We start from the raw sequence: 24,097 nt of genomic DNA, 5'->3' as shown, positions 1-24,097 counted from the left end.
GAATGAAAATGCATGTTTTATTTAACTTTTTCCATTGCAAAACCAAAATTTACAGGATTTCTGTTTCTTTATCTTCCTTTAAAAACCAGAAACCTCAAGATTATCTTGTTTGGCTCTTTCCTACTTGCAGATCTCCTTGGAGAATGCAGAGTGAAGTGTGGGCTGTTTAGCTCTTAGTTGCTAAAAATGCAATTCTAACAAAAAAGTCTGTTTCCTAAAACAGCTTGTGGGGTGTTTGAGTTCAATATGTGTCCCAGGCTGCCACTTCCATCCCAAACAGAGAATTCTGGATGGGCAAAATAAATGTCTTATTCTCACAAGCAGTTATTACACATAATTTTCTTGGGATCAGTACTACCAAAGCTCTAATTATGTAGTTATCCGAAGCAATTGCTGGGGAAGAAGGATAGACAAGGGCTGCATGTAAAAACTGCGTACAGAGTCTGGGAGGAAGGAAGGTCTTTGTCTCTGCTGCTTATCCTTGTAAGCTTGTGATCAGTGGACTTGTCCCTGGGGCCAATGAGTTTGATCACTGCAGACTGCGGGTGGGGAGCAGCTGTCCCGAGTTCTCCGAGAAGAAAGAACAACCCAGTACTTGTGAACAACTCTGATTTAATTTGGGGAAGGTTATGCCTGTCTCAGATAGGAAAACATGGTAGAGAGCCCATCGCAGAGATGGCCCCGAGTCCTGTGCAGCAGTACTCGCAGAGGCGCTGGGTCTGTAGCCACAGCTACAGTGGCGTATGCCACACGTGTATCTTCCCCGCCGACGCTGAGGACCAGCGCCTGTCCGGCCGGAGGTCGTGGTGTGTCCGTAGGATACGGGGAGAGCCAGCTGCACTGGTGGTGGAAGTTGACCGACACAGATATCCGGTCTCCTTCACTTCACCAACTCAAACACGACTCATCCCACCTGGGTGACAGCCTTGCCGTCAAAATAGCTGTGCCGATGCTCCGTTGTGCCTCTCTCAGCTTCTCCTGTCCCATTTGTGTGTCTGGCCAGTATTTCCATTAGGAAGGCCATGGTGGGATTGAGACGTGTCTTTTGAATGCCTCAGTGCAGAGGGTGTCCGGGCACAGGCTGCCCAGAGCTCAGCAGCTCCTGATGGTCGCTACCCATGTTGATTTGGTTTTGTCAGGGTTTTTTTGGTTTTGGTTTTTTTTTTTTTTCCCGCTAGAAATTGGAAAAATAGTAAAGGCTATGGATTATAGGGGCCACAAAGGGTAAAGGCGAGAAGGAAACAGTGCTAACAGTGCTGTGGCTGTCCAGTCTCTGCCACCTCCTGGTGTTCCCCACCCACCCCTGGGCTCCTGCGGCTCCGCAGGAACCGAGAGGTGAGGAGTGGGGAGAAACTTGGCTCCTTGGCATGTGCTTGGTGCCACAGAGCTGTACTGCTGCTCTGGGAGTCATCCCGGCTCCTGCCTGGGCTGTCCCCCGGAGCTCTGGGACAACTTGGACAATCAGCCCTGTTACTCCATGTCCCAACACTTCCCTTGGGGACACCATCGGTGTGTGGCTGTGCCAGCCAGGCTCTTGCAGAACTACAGATGTCAGCCACCAATTCTGCACAAAACCATGTTTTGCACAGATTCACCACTTTGCAGTTGCTGGTAGCTTCATGACTTACTCTTGATAATTTTCCTAGCAGGGTAAGGAGTCATCTAAGATGCTTTTAACATGTCTGTTCTCTATTGCAGCCTGGGACAATAGAGTTGGACCCCAAGCAGGAGAGCAGCAGCCAGCCTGGCAGCTGCGTAGGATATAATTTTCCTTACAATACTCTGCGGAAGCCCATCTCTCAGAGCAGCATGGCAGACTGGGCTTCTAAAAACCTGAACATGCACACACAGGGCATCTTCCGCCGAAGGATCTCCATCTCCAACATGCTGTCCTGGAATGGTGGCTCTATCAAAAAGCCAATGCTCATCACCAGCAACCGCACCATCAAAAAAGAGGCATGTGAGATGTTCAAACTGGTGCAGAGCTACATGGGAGATCGTCAGACTCGCATGGACCGGAATCATGTGGCGTTGGTCACGGTCACCAAGTGCTGGAGCATGCAAGGTTTACGGGATGAGCTCTACATACAACTGATCCGGCAGACAACGGATAATACATGCTACCGAAGTCTGGCATGGGGCTGGGAACTGATGGCCATCAGTCTGGCCTTTTTCTCCCCATCCCCCAAATTTCAGTCTTATCTGGAAGGTTACATTTATCGCCACCTTGACAGTGATGAAAACAGTAAGTGCCTCATGCACACCCACTCTGTCCCCAGCAGCATTCTGGTGGGTTGTGCCACTTATTCAGGGTTGTCTGGTTTTAAAAACAACAGGTAGTCACCAGCCAGTGCTGTGGTTTCTGTCAGTGAGGGCACCATGTGCTGGGCGAGTTCGTCATTCCTTGGCAGGATGAAGCTGCCACCAGCTCATCTCCCTGCAATTCTCGCTTCTGTCTGGCAAAGGAATGCCAGCCCTAGACTGTGCTCATCTCACCAATCAGCACGGCAAGATCAGCACTGAAAATTGCTGATTTGGACCTGCCAAGGGCAGAGTTTCTTTGGGTTCTCTGAAGACATGATTTACTTCAAAGTTCCTTAAAGCAGGCAAAAAAAAGAGATGGATGTTAATACAGAACTTTTTAAGGGAGCCATTGCAAACATTACGAACAGGGCTGGCAAACAGTCAGGGATCCTGAAGGATGCTGGCTTTTGTTGTGAATAGATGCAATTTATCTGTCTTTCAGAAGCCTTGGGAACCAGCCCAGCATATATTTAGTTATTACCCCAATTTTAATTGTTATAGCATCCTGTGCAAAAAAAAAAAAAAAAAAGAAAGCCAAGTGCCAACCTGGAGAGTATTTATTGGCTGATTCGTCACTATTTCAGCAGTGCTCGCCGTGTCTTGTCCAGTCTCAGGAGGGAAACCAGAGCACCTGTTTCCACTTGGGGCTTCAAACGCAGGTTAAAGCGCCCACAGAGCTCCGGGGCCAGTGCAGAACTTCTGCCCTGGCACCTCTCTACCCCTGCTAGCGAGTGCGGCGGTGGAGGTGGGTCCTAGGGACGGCAGCGGTGCAATGCCAACCTTTGCCCTCTTGTTTGATGCTTGTAGCCTTAACGTAGGGTTCCTTCACTGAACTGCTGGATGTGCAGCACTGGTTTTGGTTTTCATGAGGATCCCAGACCCTTGTCACTTCTCCCCAAAACCATTCCCTCCAGCTACACTTGGCCCAGGAGTGAAAAATCACCCTGCCAGCAGCAGGGTCCAGGCAGCAAGGAGGAGGAAGCTGAACCATTTGAGTGGGTTGTTCCTTCGGCTGGTATTTAGGCAGTATGTTTATTTAGGGATAAGCTTGCTGCCTGGAGCCCCTTCTCAACTATTTGGCCATTTGGAGAAGTTGAGTGATGTCTGGGCCCCTCACTCAGGTGTGTTTGGAGCTGGCTGTGGTACAGCACCTTTCCCTGAGCAGCCCTCCTCATGCTGGAGTTAGGCTGTCTAAGGGCAGTTCTGGGCTTTCGTATTTTATCATTCCACATTATTAACCCAGAGCCTCTTGAATTTTCAGTTGCCCAGCGCATCAAGGAGCTTGTGGATCTGAAAAACAAGAAGAACTCAAAATCCAGGAAAAAGAGGAAACAAAACACCGAGGATGAAGGTAAAGGGAGGCACAGCGTGCAGGGAGCCAAGAGAGAGGACTGCATTGACCTCAGGCAGGCGGGGGTGCTGAGCTGCACTGAAAATCAGACCATTTCTTTAAGCACATAGACTTTGTTTTGGGAAACTTTACTGCAGGTGGCCGGTGTGAGAGGTTTGACCAGAGCATGGATCAGCAGTGTGGGTGGGAGCTGGGCAGCACACGGGACGGGTAGCAGTGTGGTGGCAGCGGGGGGCCGCTTTCACTCACAGTTGTGTAAGAAGAGGGATTTTAATTTGGAGGCAGACCTGGGGCTGTAATTCAACTGGTCCATGTGTGCCACGGGGTTTCCTATAGCGCATTCCAGTGGTAAAAGCCGTACAAGCCAGCGTGTTGAAAAGAACCTGTGTAAATTGTAGTAGTAGTTCTGGGAGGACACTGATAACTGGCAAAGAGCACTGCCTTTTTCTCTCCATATTGGCTTCTTCTTGTCCACGCTTCCTGGACACTGCAGCCCAGGGCTTGCAATGGCATCTCTGCTGAGTGAACAAGAGCTTACGTATTCCTCCAGCCTCAGGTTTTAACCTCTGGCTGCAGGATACTGCTTTACCTGGCTAAAGTCTTGCTAGACAAAGTCCATTCAAATATTTTTTTGTATTGCTTTCAGGAAACTTGAACCAACCCTGTGAATTCATATCAGGCAGCACTTTGTATCACGTGGCCTTGGTGGTTTTAATCTGTCTGGGAGAGCTGGAGTCCAGCTTCCTGCATTGCTGAGCCCCACCTGATGCCAGCAGGCAGGCGTGTGAAACGCAGACACCGCAGCTGCGCTCTCCTGCGGTGGCTTCCCTGCGTCACTGCTCCCCCGAGGCAGCTGCAGCCTGGGAAGGGGCTGAGGAGGCCCCTTGGTCGCAGCCCCTGCAGTAAGAGCATCTATTGCTTCTCTGTCTCCAGTAGGATTCGGAGCAGAGACCTGAAATTACACAGAGGGATTATATTTCTGGTAGGGATATGTCTTTTTCCTTTCCTGTTCAGGCCCAGGAGAGTTCAGCCCATTCTGAGCCTTCAAAAAGTCATTTTGCTTGTGCTCAGAGGGACTTTGATACCTTTATGGGACAACTCCCCGGAGATTGCTCTGCGCAGGGTGTGCGCTGTCTGTGGGCTGAGCAGCCTCTTCCGTGCAATTGCTTGTCTGTGTTGCGTGTGCTGGAGTTGTGGTTAGGAAGATGGAGGTAGTTCTTACCTAAAAATAAAAAAAACCCTTAAAAAAATATTTTTTTTATGTATATAAAAAACGTTATGAAAAAGGCATGCCAGGATAGCTTTATAAAGTTTCCAGAATGAAGCGCTTGAAGTTCCGAAGTGCCTGTGTGGCCTCAGCTGGGGCTCTGGTGACAGGTCACACGCTGTTCCCTTTGCCTGGACCTCTGTTTTCTGGCACACAGAAGACCTGCTCTGGCAGTGAACTGCAGCTTTAGAATAAACGAGCTGGTCTGAAGGCTGCTGCTGGCTTCTGCAAAGATGCCGAGGGGTGTAGCAAAGGATGCAGGGGGGCCGGCAGGTCACTGGAACCAGCTTTTTTGCAAGTGACCGATAACACTGAGGATTTTTTCTGGGGTCTGACCTCAGAGCTGCACCTGAAGTAAGGGGGGATCCTGCAGGAACGTGCCAGGCGCTGTCTGCTGCTGGCTGTTTCCAGGTCAGGCTTTTCCTCGGGACGCCTACATCTGCTCCATCGGCCCCGCTTGCCAGACGTGTGAGGGGTGGGCAGGACACAGCTCCCTGAAGTTGCAAGGCTGTTGTGAGAAGAAGTTAATTAGTAGCACTGAAATACTTCAATGCTTATGGATGCTGTAGCAGCAATTTAGCCGAGAAATCCATAGGAAATTAAATGTACTGTCTTCAAACAGAACTGAATAGTAGATATGTAGGCATGTACATAAGTCTTTCTGTGAAAAATGGAGTTAAAGCAGTGATTTCACACACACTCTTCCTTCAGTGCAGAGGCTTGTAAGTAAACGCTTGGGTGAGTAAACATTTATCATCTGACATGCACCCAAAGAAATAATTTTGAAGTTTCCCATGCTTACCTCTGCAGTCTTCGTCTTCTAGTATAATTCTCTGTGAGTAAATGAAATATGAAGGTGGTGCAAGGTCTCTTCATGGATCAATAACCCATGGAAAGGCAGAAGAATAAAATAAATGACGTGTTTTCAGAAGGAGGATTGTCTGCTGATCCTGCAGGAATGTAAGCTCGCTTTGGGTCTATACAAGGAGGCAAATAATGAGCTGGCAGCTCTGTGTTGGTACAAAATTATTCAGGATTGTGAAAACTAAAGATGCAGAGTGATCTCGCAAGGGTGGGTAACTGACCGATCAGAACAGAGGAAATTGTGTCAACAAAAGCAAAGTATTGTACTTGGGGGAGACGACCCTAACTGCACGTGCAGCAGCAGGCTCCTGTGTAGCTGTTTCAAGGAGGGAAAGACATTCTGCAGCCCGTATATGAATTTCCAGAAATGTATACACAATGCTGGGAAGCGGTCAGAAACCAAAGAGAGGATCGGGAGCTTGTAGAAAAGGGACAGAGAGCAAACCAGCGCTCGGACAGAGTCATGCTGTGCCCGCTCCGCGTGTCCTGCCCGTGGTCCCTCCAGGGCTGATGAGTGCGGCAGGGGAAGCCGGGAGATGGACTTGGAGGAGAGAAGAGGGGAGAAGGTCGGTGGGCTGAAGGAAGCTGCAGGTCGCCTAGGAAGAGTGAGAGGAAGAAAACTTCTTGTCGTTTGTCATAGAAGAAGAATTGGAAACCGCCTGGTTTTGTTGTTGGGCAGCAGGCTTAAGAGCGCTCTGTCCTGAAGCACAAAATTAGACCATTAAGAGTCGGCAGAGCAGGGTGTTGTGCAGGTTAGGAGCGTGACCAGTTGTGGTGGGCTGAGCTTGGCTGGGCACCGGGTGCCACCAAGCCACTGTGTCGCTCCCCTCCTCAGCAGGACAGGGCAGGGGGGGTGAGCGGGTAGAAAATGAGATGGGGAAAAAAAAAAAATCGTGGGTCAAGATAAAGGCAGTTTAATAAAAGCAAAAGCAAAGGCCGCAAAAGGAAAACAAGGATTTTATTCTCTACTTCCCATCAGCAGGCGATACTCAGCCGCTTCCTGGGAAGCAGGGCTTCGGTATGTGTAGCGGTTGCTCCGGAAGACAAATGTCGTAAATAACGAATGCCCCCCGTTACTGCTCCTTTCTCTTAGCTTTTATTGCTGAGCTGACGTCATCCGGTATGGAATATCCCTCTGGTCAGTTTGGGTGGCTGTCCTGGCCGAGTGCCCTCCCCAGATCCTGCCCACCCCCAGCCCGCGGGTGACGGGGAGATGGGGAGCGCCTTGATGCTGTGCCAGCACTGCTCACCAGCAGCCAAAACGCTGGTGTGTTATCGACACCTTTCCAGCTGCCAGTACCAAGCCCAGCACTGTGAGGGCTGTGAGGAGAGTTAACTCCATCTCAGCCAGACCCAGCGCAACAGGCTTAGGAAGAAGTGGGACAGATTCAAAGAAGGGCGGTCTGCCACTTGATGGTTAATGGTCCAGGTGCAACACTGCCTCAGCGTATCTCCTACCTGCTGTTCCCCGGGAGGTTTTCGAAGGAGGATACTCATTTTTCAGACATCCTGTATGTGTTTCTTATCCTCCTGGTGGCAGATGCAGGCTGCTGACTCACACGGCCCTTTGGGCTGACGAAGCACGGCATTTCCCACGTAGGGAGTGGTGATGGAGCATTGCTGGGATGCACTGGTGGTGTGAGGAAGAGGGGCTAAAACACTGCCATAAAATGGAGGTGCCTGGGCGAATCAAAGCCAGGAGGGCGGCACCGGTGCAAAGCCCCGCTGAGCGGTTCAGGAGGGCGCCCACCCCTGTGCTAAAGAGCACGGCGAGACGGGGCCCCGGTCTGAGAGCCTGCTCTGACTGTGCCAGGCTGAGGTCCGTGAGAGGCTGCAGCAAATCAGAGAAATACCAAGACAACAGCTTCTGCTGTGCTGAAATACGTGTCCCATGGCCAGGTTCTGAATCCACATTGCATGCTGCATTTTTTTAAGACATTTTTTGGCAGGAGAGCGTTCAAGTCTGTTCCAGAAGGTATGTTCCTGCATGTGCCTTGCCTGGATTTTAACTTGTTACAAAAGGAGAGGTTCTTTAAGAAGCTCCTCGCATGTATTTCTAGGCCAGCACATGGAAAAATATTTTCCTTTGCAAACTGTTTTTCACTGTGTGGGTTGTTAGTAGTCTTCTGTTCCCGAGCTCCTGGGGCTACTGTGGTACCACAGGAAATAACAGATCGACTTGGATTTTACAGATTCATGATGTGCTCAGGAAAGTGGAATCGCCTTCCGTATTAGCCCGTTCCAGCCCGTGCAGGCAAAGCTGCCCGCCCCTGTGCCGATGGGTGTGAGCTGGGGAGCGGAGGGAGTACCTGGCCTGCTGCTTAGGAGAACTGACCGTGCACGATGAGCAAAATGCTAGGAGCCGGTCTCTAGCTGAGAATTTTAAAAGCAGCCAAATGGTTGAGTCAGGTCGCTGGTTTGGAAGAGCAGAGGTTAAAGCTAAATTCTGCCCCTCTCCCTCGTGTTTCCCACTCCGGCTCACCGCTTGCCTCCCAGCCTCTCCGCATCTCCTTTGCCCGTCTTGCTCTGCACGTGCCGCGGGAGCCGGGAGCACGCGCGTTGGGGTGGATTTCTTAGCAGGGAGGCTGCACGCTGCGCGTTCAAGGTGTGAGCTCCTGCAGGAGCTGTTCATTCTGTGCCCACCATGGCAGAGCACCGGTCACCCCATTCCTCAGGGCTTCCTCTGCTTTTTTGGCCATTCAGGTCCACAGGCAGTAATGGGTCCAGCCCTTTGCACGTGGGGCAAGCTTAGTTTTCAGTTTATTTGCTTGAAATTTGGTCAGCTCCACACGTGGCCCTGACAGTCTCCTCTGGGTCAGAGGCTGCAGCTTGGTCGTCGTTGGGAACAGGACACCTCGCTGCAGAAAGCGAAGGGTGTAGGTTTTATGCTTTTCCCAGGATCGGGGAGCTTTCTGGGAAAGTATGAAACAGGCTTCAAGCAAACGTGTCTGGCTGCTGCCCACACGTCAGCCGTGCAGGCTCTTCGAGGCAACCAGTTCCTTTGCAAACCTTGTTAAACTCTTAGGGTGATTATGGGTTTCATGGTCTAATTACAGTGTGAAAAAACATTTCCTAATGTTAGTTTTGAATGTGCTGCCTCCCGCCTAATTGTTGTGATGCAGAGACACAGTCCAGTCTTTTTCCCAGTCCCTCCTTCGTGAAGCGGATGACATTTTGCATCCGGGTGTGTCTGCACATTTAACAACAGAAGCCGTAACCTGAAATAGTGAAGCATCACAAAGCAGCTCATTGGTTTTGTTTTCTTTTAATCCTTAGACATTTCCAGTATAAATCATGCCTGGGATTAGCAGGATTTTTGCATACAGGGAGTATTCTGCTTTAGATATTCCCAAGAGAGAGAAATTCTTAAAACTGACTTTCCTTCCCCTTGCCTGCGGGAGAGGGGGATGCTGTTGTACTTCCTTCGGCATTGCTCCAGCGTTATGGAGAGGCTCCGCTCCAGCTGTGACAGTCAAGCAGAATGATTGAGGCAGGGGGTGCTTGTTTTCTCCTGGGGAGCCAAGGACTGTGGTTTGTTTGCTGGCTGAGAGGAGAACGGGGGCAAGCGCATCTTTCACCTTTGTGAATTGTTGTTCTGCTCGGGAAGAGCCTGTCCTCTCTCTGCATCGAGAGGATTTGAGGAACTCCAGGCTCTTGACCAGCTTACCTAAGCTGTAGGGTGTGTGAAAGGCTGATCTGAAATACGCAGCATCTGACCAGAATGTAGATTTTAAAAGCCACAAGTATTTTGAACTCTGCTGCAAGCTTTGAGCCTGGCAGGGAATCAAATAGGGCAGATCTATTCACTGCTTTCAGCAAGCAATTTGGGTTTGATTCGAAAAAGAACAGAAGGCCAATGGTTTTGGAAAAACTCTCCCAGCAATCAGTGCTCTGTCAGTGCAAACATTTCTCTTGGTGTCACGCAGGGATTAGCTCTGTGAATCCTGGCTCCGCTCGCCCTCAGGGTTCGCTGAACCAAGCGCAACCGGAGCAGCCGTTCTTGCGGAGGGCTGCAGCTTTTGCGGTGCAAGCTCCAGTGTGTCCGATTTTCCTCGTATCACAGAGCACGCCCCAGCCTCACAGTACGGGGTTGGGTCGGGGGAGGCTGCAGGCAGGAAAGTGAAGAAACCTGCAGGGCTTTGGGAAGACGAGAGAGACCCTGCCACCTTCTGCGCCTCTCCTTGCGTCCCAAGCTCGCTCCTGGTGCTGGTGCTGACTCTCCAGCCCCACACACCTTTCTCTGCTGCTGCCTCTCTCACTAGCACAGGCTGCAGTTCTTGAATCATAAATGATTTGTTTAAAACACTTTGAAATCTTTCCTGGCAGGAGGCTGGCTCTGCATGCTCTTTGGCTGAGATCTGGCAATATGTAAATACCCAGCCCTGCATCTGCGAGCCACGTAACTCCAGCCACGCCACCGGGAGCGAGGAGTCACGCTCGCGTGCGTGCCCAGGCTGTGAATGCCGTTTGGGCGCCTTGTGTTGAGTCAGGTCGGGGTCAGGCTGCCTGTGCAAGAGGTGGAGATGTGCAGGAGCAGGGGTGGGGGGTGCAGAGCTAAGGGCCCTGACTCAGAAGACGAATCATAGAATCATAGAATCATTTAGGTTGGAAAAGACCTTTAAGATCATCCAGTCCAACCATTAACCTACACTACCAAGTCCACACTAAACCAATCAAGGGTAGACTAGACTAAACCATGTCCCCAAGTGCCACCTCTGCCCGTTTTTTGAACACTTCCAGGGATGGGGACTCCACCACCTCTCTGGGCAGCCTGTTCCAATGCTTGACCACCCTTTCCGTAAAGAAATTTTTCCGAATTTCCAACCTAAACCTCCCCTGGTGCAGCTTAAGCCCATTTCCTTTCGTCCTATCACTAAGTACTTGGGAGAAGAGCCCAACACCCACCTCACTACAGCCTCCTTTCAGGGAGTTGTAGAGAGCGATCAGGTCTCCCCTCAGCCTCCTCTTCTCCAGGCTGAACACCCCCAGCTCCCTCAGCCGCTCCCCACCAGCCCTGTGCTCCAGACCCTGCCCCAGCTCCGTTGCCCTTTTCTGGACACGCTCCAGCACCCCAATGCCCTTCTTGTATTGAGGCGCCCAAAACTGGACACAGTAAATCCCTCCAAGCCCAAGCACTGACTTGCACTGACGCCGCGTGCCGCAGCGCTGCAGGGCCGGGAGGCTGCGGGGTGCTCGGTGTGAGGTTTTGGGAGTCTCTTCCCTGCCCATGCAACAGGCTGAGCAAGGGGGGTGACCGTCGGTGTGAGCTGCCGCGCTGGTGCTCTCTGGAGGGCTCCGGTGTGGTGGGTGCACGGTGCTGCGGGCTGACTGCTTGTTTCTCCTTCCCGCCAGGTCTGCCCATCAGCACCTACGCCAAATACTGCTACCGGAAGCTCCAGAAAGTAGCCATCACCGGAGGCAAAAAGGTGAGCGGCTGCCCCGGCTCCGGGGCCTGTAGGCTGCCGGCGCGGCACTCTGCTCCCCAGGTCCTGCAGCAGTCGGCCCCGTGACGCTCGCAGGTCGCCGCCGATTCATCGACGGGAAGCGGAGACAGCGAGCAGGGGAGGCTTGCTCCGGGCTCGTCTCCCTGTGGGCGCGTGGGAGAAGGCTGCTGCCCGGGTCTCGCCCTCCTCCTGGCAGACAGCGGTGCCTGCCATGCTGGCAGCCGCACGGCCGGGCGCTCGCTGGCCTTAGGGGCGTGGAGGACAGACCTGATGTTTACCTGTCGCCAGGGTAAGAGGAGCTGTCTGTGCAGGGGATGCCCATCGTTTGGTTTCTTCAGGTGAGGGAAGAGTCCCCCTTTGCCACTGAGAGCTTGCATGAGCCGGGCCTTGCAGCTGGTTTACTGCAGAGTTGTTCATTCCCAGTTCAAAAAATCACACAGCAGGGATGGCTGGTGCGGAGGGGAGCCTCTGTGCTCTGCGTTATCTGGAAATCCCCCTCCTCCCTTTCCTCCACCCCGTTCTGCGCGGGGCTGTGAAAGCTGGCAGGCAGCCCCAGCCTGTCCATCCTAGGTCTCTGAGCCAGATCCGGTTGTCTTTTATTTCTGCAAATCCCTCTGGGGCCTCCCTGCCATCTGGACTCAGTGTACAGCGAGCAAATAGCTGAAATACCTCGGGAGGGGCGAAGGCTCCCGGCATCCCCGTGGGGGCAGGACAGGAAACGTCTGGACACGCATCGCACAAAACTGCAGCCCCGGCGGCTGCCGCCCTCCGAGAGGTCGGCGGGAGCTTCCCCGCCGCCGCGCCTCCCGCTCGGCTGCAGGGTCGCTGCCGAACGGCCCCCACAGTGGGCAGCCTGCTGCCCCTGCGACAGCGCTCCGCATTTCTCCGAATCTCTGCCAGGGGAGAATCCAAGCCCCTTTCAAGTGTCAGTGTCCTTCAGAAGCAGCAGGTCCCTCTGCCCACTTTTCAGAGAGGTTTAGCACCTCTGAGAGCGAAGCTTTCCCTGGAATTCCCTTCTCCAGAGCGCTGTTGTTCAGCTGTCCCGTGGCCAAGCACTCACCTAGTGCTGGGCCGGTGTACGCATGCCCTCTGCTGACCTTGCCACAGCCGGGGACGGGCTGGGCTCATCCTTCCTCCCGCCACGCTAGCAGGTAGAGCTACAGCTGGAGCAGTCCCCCCAATGGGCAAAACATGGCAACAGAATCCCTGCAAAATCAGCCCAACCTCTCCAAAGCGGTCTCCTGCCAACAGGCAGCAGCTTCTCTGCTCCTCTTGGGCTTGATGAGTTGAACCCCCCCCGATTTCAGGAGGCGGAGGCTGCAAAGAGAGAACCGTGCTGCCAGGAGGCCAGCAAGGTGTCCACGGGCATGGGCAGCCCTCTCCATCCTGGCCACTCACTGCCACCATCCCCAGGCCCCTGTTGCTCTGTGGGCTGGCTGTGCCAGAGCTGCACTGAGCTCTTCTCTGTCCTCAGGGCCTCCGTAAACCGACAGTGGAAGAGATAATGCATGCCAGGAATGCCATCGTGACGCCATCGCTCTTCGGCAGCTCTCTGGAGGAAATCATGCTGCGGCAGCAGGACAAGTACCCGGGTAACAAGCTGCCCTGGGTGCAGACGCAGCTATCGCAGCAGGTCCTGGCCCTGGGAGGAGAACAGACGGAGGGGATTTTCAGGTGAGCTTTTGGGGTGCCGTGTTACTTTTGAGCCACCCGCATGTCATTCCTCAAAGCCAGGAGATCAAGATTGACTTCCACATGCTGCTTCTTCCCTGAGAACAGCACTCTGCCATGGATCGCTGACCTTTCCCAGGTTCAGGAATCGCCTCTTAAAGTAGGCTAAATGCTGATGCATTTGCATGTATTAGCACAGAGGGGAAGAGCGTAGATGTGACTTGAACTACTTAGGACAGCAGGTACCCAGGCAAGGCATTGAACTTGCATCAACTTCAACAGTAACAGTTGGCCAGTGCGGGGAAGGGACGAGCTCTTGGGTTCCTGGCAAAGCAGTTCATCAAATGCAGCTCATCAGCCTTGATGATGCACAAGACATGAGGAGTCAAGAGACACAAAGAATCTGTATGGTGAGCATAGGGGATTCTGCTTTGGGTTTGGTTTTTGTTGGTTTTTTTGTTTGTTTGTTTTATTTAAGATTTGCGTTAGTTTTTCAGTAGCTAAAGTTGATTTAAGGTAGTTAGCAGAAGACTCAACTTTGCCTTGTAAGGGTTTCTAATATCTGGGTATATTTAGCCAGAGATGCTTCTTATCTTTGGACTGAATGTGCTGCCGAGAGGCCCAGTTACAGAAAATAATCACTCCTGAGGACAGAATGATAGCTGATGTCTGAGCTAGTGGGAAGGAGACAAGTGTTTCTTCTACCCCCACTTTAAAGCTGTGTCTAAAAACAGGCAACCTGTTCTCTCTGAGGAACTGCTTCTGTAGCTGCCGCTGGTGTGTGTTCCCTTCTCCCCAGGGCCTTGCAAGCAGCTTTGGAGCCACTGTTTGCCGGCCAGCTGCCACACCCGGCATGTTGCCCTGCTTGCTCTCTAAAGCACCTTTGCTGTGTCTCTGTTTGCAGGATACCTGGTGACATAGATGAAGTCAACGCATTGAAGTTGCAGGTGGATCAGTGGAGAATCCCAAGCGGCCTCAGCGACCCCAACATCCCAGGTACGGGAAGGCAGCCCGCGCGTGTGCTGCAGCCTCAGCCGCGGTGGAGCGCAGAGGGGAAGGTACAGAGGCAGCCCAGGAGGCGTGCTGCTGCTGGCGATGTGTATACAGGCTGTCTTCACCAGCTGGGCTTCCGTTCTGTGCCTTTCCACTGCCTTTCCAAATACCGCCCGTAGTAAAACACTGCGGGCCGTGGGGGAACCTCGGTCTCCAGGTGGCTCCGACGGAGTGAGGCTGTGCGAGCTGGGCAGCGTTCAGAGCGGCTGGGAGTCGTTCAGGAGCAGCACTCTAGCTCCAAGGTCGCACTGTCCTCTCCTTTAGGTGGTCCCAGGGCTGCTTCCTGGAGGAGCAGGTAGATAAGAGCCAGCATTTCCCTCTAACTGGCTGGTTTGGCTGCCTGAGAATTTCAGGGCCAAGACTGAAATAAGGTGAAACAGAACAAGTGCAGAATCCCTTCTCTGCCCTCTGTTTCCTGAGGCATCCAGTCTTGCTGCCAAGTTTGCCTCTGAATGTGGTGGGGAGATAACTAAAGCTGTTCTCATGCACCCTGCTTTCTGCCCAGCCTCTCTTCTCAAGCTGTGGTATCGGGAGCTGGAGGAGCCCGTGATCCCCCAGCAGTTCTACAAAGAGTGTATCAGCAACTACGAGAACCCCGATGCTGCTGTGGCTGTGGTGCAGCTTTTGCCAGAGCTCAACAGGCTGGTGCTGTGTTACCTCATACACTTCCTGCAGGTAGGCAGCCGCTGCAGCCCTGCGCCCCTGCCCCGGCCAGGGGCCTGGAGCACACAGGGCACAGTTAGTGGGACAGCTGTGGTGGGAGGCAGGGGTTGGGACCTCTCACCTGTATTTAAGGTGGGATTGATGGAGGGAGGGGTCTGCTGGCCTTGTCCCTTACGGGAGCCATAAACTGTTCCCGATCTTGTGGAGCATGGGGCTGGTCCCAAGGGTTAAGATCTGTCTGCTGAGGCTCCCACGCTGTCAGCTATGTCAGAGCATAGTGGTCTTCCCCTGTGAACGTGTGCCTGTTGGGGCATTGTCCTTCAGGGAGACATCTCTGCCGTCCTTGCACCTCTTCTTAGGCCACGTGTTTGGAGTCTCTTGCCCTTTTTCACTGCTCCAGCTGAATGTCTTCTTACTACCTGCAGATCTTTGCTCAGCCATCAAATGTGGGCAGAACAAAGATGGATGTGAATAACCTGGCCATGGTGATGGCCCCCAACTGCCTGCGCTGCCAGTCTGACGACCCTCGCGTTATCTTTGAGAACACACGCAAAGAAATGTCCTTCCTTCGCATGTTGATAGTGCACTTGGACACGAGCTTCATCAAAGGGCTGGTTTGAGCCACTGGCCCTGGGGTCCAAGACATTGCTCTGGGGAGTCGCTGGGTGCCCAAAGTCTTCTCCCCTCCACTTAGGTTTCTTCCATTGTCCTTGCTGTTGTCACACCCTGAGCATCTCCCAGCATATGACCTCAAGGACAAGGACGAGACACTCGTGGAAGGCTCAGGCTGTTCAGCTCCAGGAAGTCCTTGGACATGCCAGGCCAGATTCAGTGGTTCCTGGCCTTCCAGCGTGTGGGGACAGCTGTCCTCCTTGGAGCTGCAGGACTGGTTGCTCATTGAAAGGGCTGTGACATCTGTGAGAAACTGCTGCCTGGGGCGGCGAGAGTCTCCATCTCCCTTCTGGAGGCAGAGTTGGCTTCAGGTAGGAGGACATCACTCCTGTGTTGTGGTATGAGCTGGTCCTGGGGGAGATGCTGCCTCATTGGGGATAATTCCACTGCTATGGAGCCAGCCTGGTTCACCTCTGCAGACTGTTGGTTGGAGGCATGAGGGCTGTTCTGACAGCTCACGATGCTGTTAGTAGAGGGACGTGAAGGTGCAGGGGGTTTGCTGAGGCAGAGGGGTTCCTTGGACTGCCCTGGTCAGTGGAAGCACATTGCAGCGCAGGGAGAGGAGGTGTTTGAGCCTCTGCTGCTGGTGGCTGGATAGGCAGACATCACACAGCTGGGAGCCCTGGCAGGCCACATCTGCACAGCATTCACCTCACCTCCTTTAGGCAGCTTCAGAGCTGCACAGCAGCATGTGGTCAGCATGTGGGACCAGCCCTGTGCTGAGCTGAACCAGCACTCACCCACGCCATGGGGGCTGGGGACGAGAGGAAGGCCATGCACCTGACAACAAACAGATAAACAATCTCTTTGGCATCCTCCTAGCGAGGGCCGTATCCTCTGGAGGGGTAACCCCAGCGGCCTTGCAGCTCCTTTCTGCTACGGGCAGCACGAGCTGACACCAGCTTTCCTGAAGAGCATCTGAGACCGTGCTCAGAGCAGCCTCCACGGCTCCGGCACCCCCCCTTCCTGGTACCAGGTCCTTCCCAGACCACTCTGCCGGGGATTGAATACTAGTTTTGCCCACTGTCCTGGTTCAGCCCAGGTCTAAAGAAAGCAGGGAAGGGCCCCAACAGTAAGAAGTGCTCCTGTGCTCGGATGTGCCCTTCCAGGCAGAGCAGCAGCATTGCCCTGTGCTCGTGAAATGCTGATACTGCCTGGCATCAACTGTGGCACGCGTGCTCATCCCACCAAATTCCCATGGGAGCTGCAGAGGGGTTGGGAGGGGAAGGGGAAGGAAGGGAAGAGAAGGGAAGAGGCAGGTCTGAGCAGCTGAGGTGTGGTGGACCCTGTGTAGGGGTGGTGTTAGGCGGGCAGCTCAGCGGTCTCACTGCTGCTATTAAACCCCTGCAGCACAGCAAGGACAGTGTCTTCCAGAGGCAGCGTATGGATTTCCCCGCAGCCTCCAGATACTGTTGCATATTCCTTAGCAAGCGGCAATTTCCAATTCTGTGGCATCCTGGTGTTACTCTTCTCTTCCTTTGAAGTATTTTCCCTACTGGAGGCAGGTCTGCTGCAAAAAGCTGCGTGTTGGGATTACTCATGCCATGCTAAGTCTGCTGGTAGCATCCAAGGGTGCATTTGTATTTCTGCATCTCCCTCCCTTTCAAGTGGGGATGTGGGATCATCCTCTCCTGATTGCAGTGGGGAGCCGAGCCCTGTCAGCAGTGAGGTTTGAAGCTGATGTCTGAATCTGTACCAAAAGTTTGGGCATAAGGTGCCATGTGCAGAGAGTGCCCTGAGCCTGCTGGCTGCTTGGATCTCTTGATGTGAATGGGGTTTCCAGGGCACACATTTGCTCGGATGAACTCTGCAGCAGGAGTTCAGTTTGTGCCCAGCTGAACAAGGGTCGTGGTTCCTATCCTTGTACCAGATGCTTCTGAGGGCCAGGAAATCTTGCTCCCAGGTCAGGATTAGCTCTGTCAAACATGCCCCCAAAAATGTGCCAGGATCTGCTTCATACACCCATCCCATCGCATTGCTTCGAAGCCATTCAGCTCAGTTTGGCCTTCTGAAGCGCTGAACAACTTGTACTTCAGATGTGGGGCTACTTTCCCAGCAATGTAGACAGGCAGGGGGTTACCGGCTCTGCCATTCGTACTGAGATTTGAATCGTTGAACAGGCTCGGGGTGCCGCGTCCTGTCCCCCCGTGGGCTGGAGCAGCCATGTGGTGCCTGCCCCCTCTTTGGGCTGTAGATGCATGTGCCTGTGTCGGGCTTCGCCTGCAGCCAGCCACCACGTAGGTGATCCATGTTATTCCTTGCACTTAGCTGTAGCAGGCAATCAAACCATAGGCATTTGCTGCTATTACAAATGAATGCTTCTTGCCAGGGCTGTAAAATAGGCTAATAAATGACACTGGATATTATTTTCTTTGCCAACAGATTTGTAAATACAAATCAGTAAAGCAGCCTTTCCTCTGTTATAATAATAAATACAATCTCCATGGTTTTCTCTTGTCTTTTTTGTGAATTTCTGAAGCACGATCATGCCTGCCTGGAGCTGTGGATTTCAGCCTGGATGTCAGTGTTCGTGAATAACAGTTGGGAATCAGCATGACGTAAGCACTTGGAAACCAAGCTGCGGGCTGGTTCTGTTATTCTTAACTCTCAGGCAGCTGCTAAGGGACACTCAATGAAACTTGGAAGAGAATGGGTTAAAACAGATAAAGGACAATACTTCTTTACACAGGATCTTCTGGAGCCTTTCAGGGTCAAAAAGGGATTAGAGAAGTTTATGGGCAGCAGCTCCGCAAATGGGCAGTCGGAGGACGAGGGATGTGCCGCTAATACCCCTCATCCCGCAGCTGTGGGTGCTGCAAGTGGACTGCGGGAGGTGGCCGCACACGCGTGCTTCCCCTGCGTGGTCTCTGCTGTTGGAGAGGTGGCTAGAAGGGCTGTTGGGCCGACCCACCTGGGGCATTTTTATGTTCAGACTGGAGGAGTTTCTGATCTTTCCTCCATCCCCGCTCCACGGAGCAGCTGGGAGCAGTCTGCGTTGGTGCTCCAGACTCACGCTGGTTGCACGCTGCGGTAGGGCTGCAGCGCAAGTGCCACCTGTGCCGCTTCAGCCACGCAGTGACAAGTTACTGCCCTGGGTCTGGCCAGTGCTGCTGATGCTCTACACCTACATGCAGGTGTTTAGCCTAATCCACGGTGAGCTTTGCACTAAATCAGCCCTCTGGGAAGACAGAGACCAGAGGAACAGGCAAGCCTGCGTCAGGAGCCCTGCAGCACCCAAGGGAGGCAGAGACGGGGAGGGTCCCTGTCCTGACGCTGCCCTGGTGCGGGTTTGATGTGGGCACAATAAAGCACTGGCGGATTCGGCAGAACCGGCTAGTGGAGATGGCACTGAGCTGCGGCTCTGCAGAGCAGGGCTCAGGCTCCGGCACACCCATAGACTGTCTGTGGGACAACCATCAGCGATAAGATGGAGAAAGCTGACTTAGCTGCTGAGCGCTGCTGCTTTTAGAGCTCCTGTTGTCCTATAGCATTTGTCAGCCACAGTTAATGGTGGAGAGAACTGGGTGTGGGTGCAGGCAGCTGGGGGACCATCTCGGCATGAAGAGGGGACAGGGAAAAGCCCAGGCACTCAGAGTGAGGTGGACCACATATGGACCCCACTGGAGTTGAGTGCTTCCAGGTAGCTGTGCAGGAAAACTTTTGGGACACACGGACTCACTCATCAGATGGACTTTTCCTTTCAAAGCAGGGGGCATCAGCTCAAGGCTCTGCCCAGCCCATGCAGGTTTGAACCTGCATCTCCCAGGGGCTCCTGCCCCGGCCTTCACCTGGAGCTTCCTCCATCTCACCATCAAAGCCATCACTTTGTCTGAAGTGCTTAGTGTCTGCTGGTACCGTAAAGGGAGCTTGTGTCTGAGGACTCTGCGACCTCAGCTGTCAGGGTTGGGTGCTGACAGGACTCGGGGCTCAGATCCATGAAGGTACTCAGAACCCCAAGACCAAGGCTGGTGTCTTACAAGCTACTACTTTGTCCAAAAGAGAACTAGTGGCTTATGTCAGCTCATCTCCACTTGCAGCCCCATTTCTTCCATCCCGTCTGTGCCAGGTCTGGTGCTTCATTCAGATCACAAGCAACAGCGGAGACCGGGTGGGTTGTGGGGGGATGTGGAGGGCAGGGGGATAGAGGAGGAGTGGGGCCCTCTCCTTTGAGGGCAGTGAACTATTGGATTGTTTCATCCGCGAGGTACAACTTCCCGTGAAATGACCTGGCCTTGCGGCCTGCTGGGGAAGACGAAGGTGCTGCAATTGCAAACGGTGCCCAAATACTGGGCTGGGGTGTCCCTGCGGTGCACGCTACCTCCCCACTCTCGGGGCAGGATAAACATTCAGAAGAGTGCAGGAGAGCCAGACCCTGTACCCCAGGGACCACAGAAGGGCCTATAGAGCAGGGTGTCTATTGCCTGCAGGCAGGCAGCCCCAAAGAGGGCAGGAAGATGAAGGGGCTGCAGCCTCCCCTCCGCTCCCAGCTGCATCGGGGGTGCGTCCAGGTGCGTTGGTGCAGGAGCGTCTGCTTGTTTGCACGTCTCCCCCACGCCGCTCCATGGATGGGGCCACACCTGCCCTGACCAAGGGCACAGGCTGAGGTGGACATCCTTCCCCGGAGAGCTGCAGCCAGTCCCCAGCCTCTCTGGATGCTCTGGCCGACAAAGAAGGGGTGAGAAACTGTCCTGGCCTCCTTTTATAGTCAATGCAAGAGGCGTTTTCTGAGCACAGTTCCTCTGGTGCCGAAGTGGAGGCAGAAGGCTGGCCGGGTGCGTTGCCCTTGCCACGCGCCTGATTTTCTCTGTTGAGTTACGGGGAGGCCGCCAACAAGCTCAGCTCTCCGGCAGGCGAGGGCAGTGCCAGCAGCGTGGCTGCCTGCGCCCAAGGCCAGCTCTTCAATAGCGCGGCTGTAGAGCTGGCCTTGAAGGGAAAGAGCTGGAGGACGCCTCGCTGGGAGCTTCCTCCCTCTTCTTCAGGAACGCTGCCTAATCGCAGGCCCTGGCCCTTGGTCTCTGCGTGAGCCGGGTCGGCCGTTCTGTGCTGATCCGGACCCTGGCCCCCAGCCATGGCCTGACAGCCCCCCTTGACCTCAGGCCTGCCTCATCGCCGTGGGACTGGCACTCGTGTGGCCGCTGTCACTGGACCTGCCCTGCTCCCATCTACCGCTGGCCTGCACCGCGCTGGGCGGGCCAGCGCCCTGCCTGCCCCGCTGGCCGCCTCGGCTCTGGCTCGCCTGTCCCAGCACCGCATCCCGCTCCCGCCGCGCCCCGCCGGCGAGCCAGGTGGGCATCGTGGCACCGCTCACGCTGAGCATAAATAGAGGCTTTGCAGGTGAGACCAGGGCTGCTTCCCAGAGAAGGCAGACGGACCCTGCCCGGGCTGCAAAGCTTAATTTGTCCACAGGTGTATTTATTGGTTTCCTTGATGTTGGTTAGAGCACGGTGCTAATAATGCCAAGCTCGCAGGTTCAATCCCTGCTCACTGCAGGGGGGTTGGGCTCGATGATCTCTCAAGGTCCCTTCCAACCCAAAGCATTCTATGATTCTATGATGTGTGGGGAAACACTGGATCCCACCCGATCCAGCTGAGCTGAGCAGAAACTCTTGGAGGGGGCCGGGAACAGGCAGCGGCAGCCCTGGCGTCCGCGGTGGCTGCCGGCGCAGGAGGAGCGCCGGTTCCCTGGGAAGGGCTGCCGCTCCGTGGTCAGCCAACGCAGGCAGGTACGACTGGCGTCCCAGGGTTCCCGACAGCGTTAACCACGGCTGCTGACTCGGATACCGGAGCCGGAGTCCTGGACAGTGCACAGGGAGAAGCAGATCACGCATTGGCATAGACACGTCCCGGGACTGCCAAAAGCCGTGCGCCGTTGGTGGGAACAGCAGAACAAAGGATTATTTCCCACATCTCAAAAGCAGTGGGATCTAGAAAGACCCGTTTCTGTGGAGAAGGAAGTGGTTTCTGACATGTTCCTTCTCATGGCAGACGTGCTAAGATTCTGTGGGTTTTTTTAAAATTATGAAAACTCCTGAATGAAATATAGTGGTCTCAAAAAAACCCAATACACAAACACTATGCTGACATTTTGGTTTTAAAAAAAAAATCAAGCTCCCTCAAAACTTTATAGTTATTTTTTTAGCTGCTTTCTATTTTAATTCTTTCTGCGTTTTTTTCTCTTGCTTCTAGAAACCTGCAGTGTTAAAACCCCATGTGAGACTTCCAGGTTAAAAAATAAATCCAAACTGGTAACTACATTTTCTGCCACATTTTTCTTTCCTGTTGTGGTATTCTTGGCAAGCCACTCCGCTTCCACAAACTCCCAGCACACGGCTCGCAGGCTCTGTCAGAGAAGCATTAACACACAAGTTGCTGTACAGGGATGGGGACCGCGCTGCTTTAAGCCACCCTTGGTGCTCTCCGGGTGCTGTGCCGCCCACGGCTCTGGCTGAGGCTGACGGCCAGCAGCAGCCAGGTTCGCGCTGACGGCAGTTCCTGTGGCTGTGCCACAGAAGGCGGGCAGGAGAGAAAAGCACTTGGGCTCGGGACTGTGCTGTGCCCTGCTCCGGAGCCTGGCAGCGCCCGCAGCCCCAGCCCTGCTTCTGCAGACACCTTGGCCACGGCAGCTGCTCTTTTGATCCCGAAACCCGGCAGGCAACAATCCTCCCTCCACTTGTCAGTGGCCTCTGAGCAGAAAATGATGGATGATCCCAGGAAAACCACCTGATCCAGGAGAGTTTATCCACCCGCAGTGACAAACACTGTGATAGTTGACATTAAGAACTTTCAGCCTGCAAAGATTTTTGCTCTTCCGTGTCAGCCTGGTTTTGGCTTTAACCTAGCATAAAACTAAAAAAAAAAAAAAAATTATTTCCCCCTGTAGCGAGGTGGGTGTTGGTCTCCTCCCAAGTAGTTAGTGATAGGATGAGAGGAAATGGGCTTAAGCTGCGCCAGGGGAGGTTTAGGTTGGAAATTAGGAAAAATTTCTTCATGGAAAGGGTGGTCAAGCATTGGAACAGGCTGCCCAGAGAGGTGGGGGAGTCCCCATCCCTGGAGGGGTTCAGAAAACGGGCAGAGGTGGCACTTGGGGACATGGTTTAGTGGGCATGGGGGTGTTGGGTTGATCATGGAATCATGGAATCATGGAATCGTTTAGGTTGGAAAAGCCCTTTAAGATCATCCAGTCCAGCCATTAACCTACACTGCCAAGTCCACACTAAACCCATCAGGGGTAGACTGGACTAAACCATGGTGGGACTGATGATCTTAGAGACCCTTTCCAACCTTAATGATTCCTAGTTTTTACTTTCATTAAAACTAATCCAGCCGCCAAGCCAGGAAACATGAAATTACGACTCCACCCTTGACTGGTTTAGTGGTGGGCTTGGCGGTGCCGGTTAATGGCTGGACTGGGTGATCCTGAAGGGCTTTTCCAGCGGGAACGGTTCTGTGGTTCCATGAGCTCTGCACCCATGGCGGCACATCCCGCGGCCCGGCGCTCCCAGAGCGCTCCCAGGGCGGGGCCGGGCGGTCCCAGAGCGGTCCCAGAGCGGGGCCGGGCGGTCCCAGAGCGGTCCCAGAGCGGTCCCAGAGCGGGGCCCGCGGGGCGGCAGCGGAGGCCGGGGAGAGGCGAGCGCTGGGCGCGGGCAGCGCCGGGGCTGCGCCGCGTTCGGAGGCCCAGGGTGTCCGGCTGCTGCCCTCGGGCTGTTTCAGCGCTGCGCGGGCCGCCCCGGATCGCCTCAGGCTGCTGCCCGCAGAGCGCCCGCCCGGCACCGCGCAGCACCCGGCGCCCCAGCGGCCTCTTCCCCGCGGCGGGGCCGGGGCAGGGCCGGGGCCGCCCCCGAGGCGGCGGGAGGCGGCGGGGGCGCCGCGGGCGGTGCCGCTCCCCCGGGGGTAACGGGAAGGGCCCCGCCGGGCCCCCCCCCCGACCCCGCTCCCTCAGCGCCCGCGGCCCGGGCCCCGCCCCCCGCCTCGCGCCCGGCCCCACCCCTCCCGGCGCGCGCGACCGCCGCCGCCACGCGGGAAGAGCGCGCCCCCCCCCGCCCACGTGCCCCGGCCGCGAGAGGGAGGGGCTTCCCCGGCCCCGCCCCTCCCGCGGGGCCCCGCCCCCTCCCTGGCGGCGCCGCATCGAGGCGGCCATTTTGTGGCGCTGCGCGGTCGGTGGCGCTGGGCTCGGCGCGGAGCGGGGCCCGGGGCGGTTCGGCTCCGTTCTAACCCTTTTTCCCGTACAGATCCCTCGGTAAGAGCGCGGCGGCGCCCGGGCGGGCCGGGCCGCCTGCCCTGCCCCGCGCTGCGGGCCCGCGGCGTGGCGAGGCGAGGCGAGGCGAGGCGAGGCGAGGCGAGGCGAGGCGGGGAGGCGAGGGGAGGGAGGCCGGGCGCGGCGCGGCTGGCACGCGTCCCCGCGCACAAAGGGCCGGGCCGGGCCGGGCGGCGCCTCCCGCGCTGCGGGCCCGGGGCGCCGAGCGGGGGCCGCTTCCGCCTCGCCGCGGCCCGGCGCGCTGAGGCCGGGGGGCCCGGGCCGCGGCCCGGCCCTCGCCCGCCCGCTGCCTTCCTCCTCCCTCCCTCTCCCCCTCCCTCCCTCCCGGCGCGCCTCCGCCCGCGCCCGGCGGCCCGCGGAGCGGCGCGGGCAGGTGAGTATGTGCGGGCCGAGCGCGGGCGGCGAGGGCCCGTCCGGCGGGGCCGGCCGAGTGACCTTGCGGCGGCGCCGGGTCCGGGTGCGGAGCCGGGTCCGGCCCGCGGGGGCTGTGGCGGCGCCGGGCGCGGGCGTGGCCGCGGCGGGCTGGGGGTCGCGCAGGCCGGGAGCGGCGGCCG

General features: G+C 55.4%; 2 protein-coding genes across 2 annotated transcripts in view; both read left to right on the top strand.

The window, feature by feature from the left end:
* LOC104039048 (rho GTPase-activating protein 39) overlaps positions 1–15,460 on the top strand; it is a 30,217-nt gene extending 14,757 nt beyond the window's left edge. Inside the window, 7 exon segments of the mRNA XM_075721160.1 lie at positions 1,699–2,245; positions 3,566–3,655; positions 11,139–11,212; positions 12,705–12,904; positions 13,806–13,897; positions 14,460–14,629; positions 15,043–15,460. Coding sequence (XP_075577275.1) covers positions 1,699–2,245; positions 3,566–3,655; positions 11,139–11,212; positions 12,705–12,904; positions 13,806–13,897; positions 14,460–14,629; positions 15,043–15,237 — 1,368 coding nt within the window. The 3' untranslated portion in view covers positions 15,238–15,460.
* A 7,998-nt stretch (positions 15,461–23,458) lies between these two features.
* The window catches only part of PHF20 (PHD finger protein 20), a 71,334-nt gene continuing 70,695 nt past the window's right edge, over positions 23,459–24,097 (top strand). The window contains exon 1 of the mRNA XM_075721014.1: positions 23,459–23,525. The gene's annotated coding sequence lies outside the window, so the exon portion shown is untranslated. The remainder of the gene's footprint in view (positions 23,526–24,097) is intronic.

This window comes from Pelecanus crispus, chromosome 14, assembly GCF_030463565.1.
Source record: "Pelecanus crispus isolate bPelCri1 chromosome 14, bPelCri1.pri, whole genome shotgun sequence".
NCBI classification, from domain to species: domain Eukaryota; kingdom Metazoa; phylum Chordata; class Aves; order Pelecaniformes; family Pelecanidae; genus Pelecanus; species Pelecanus crispus.
Note: the sequence above shows the minus strand (reverse complement) of the source record. Positions and strands in the feature narration are given on the sequence as shown.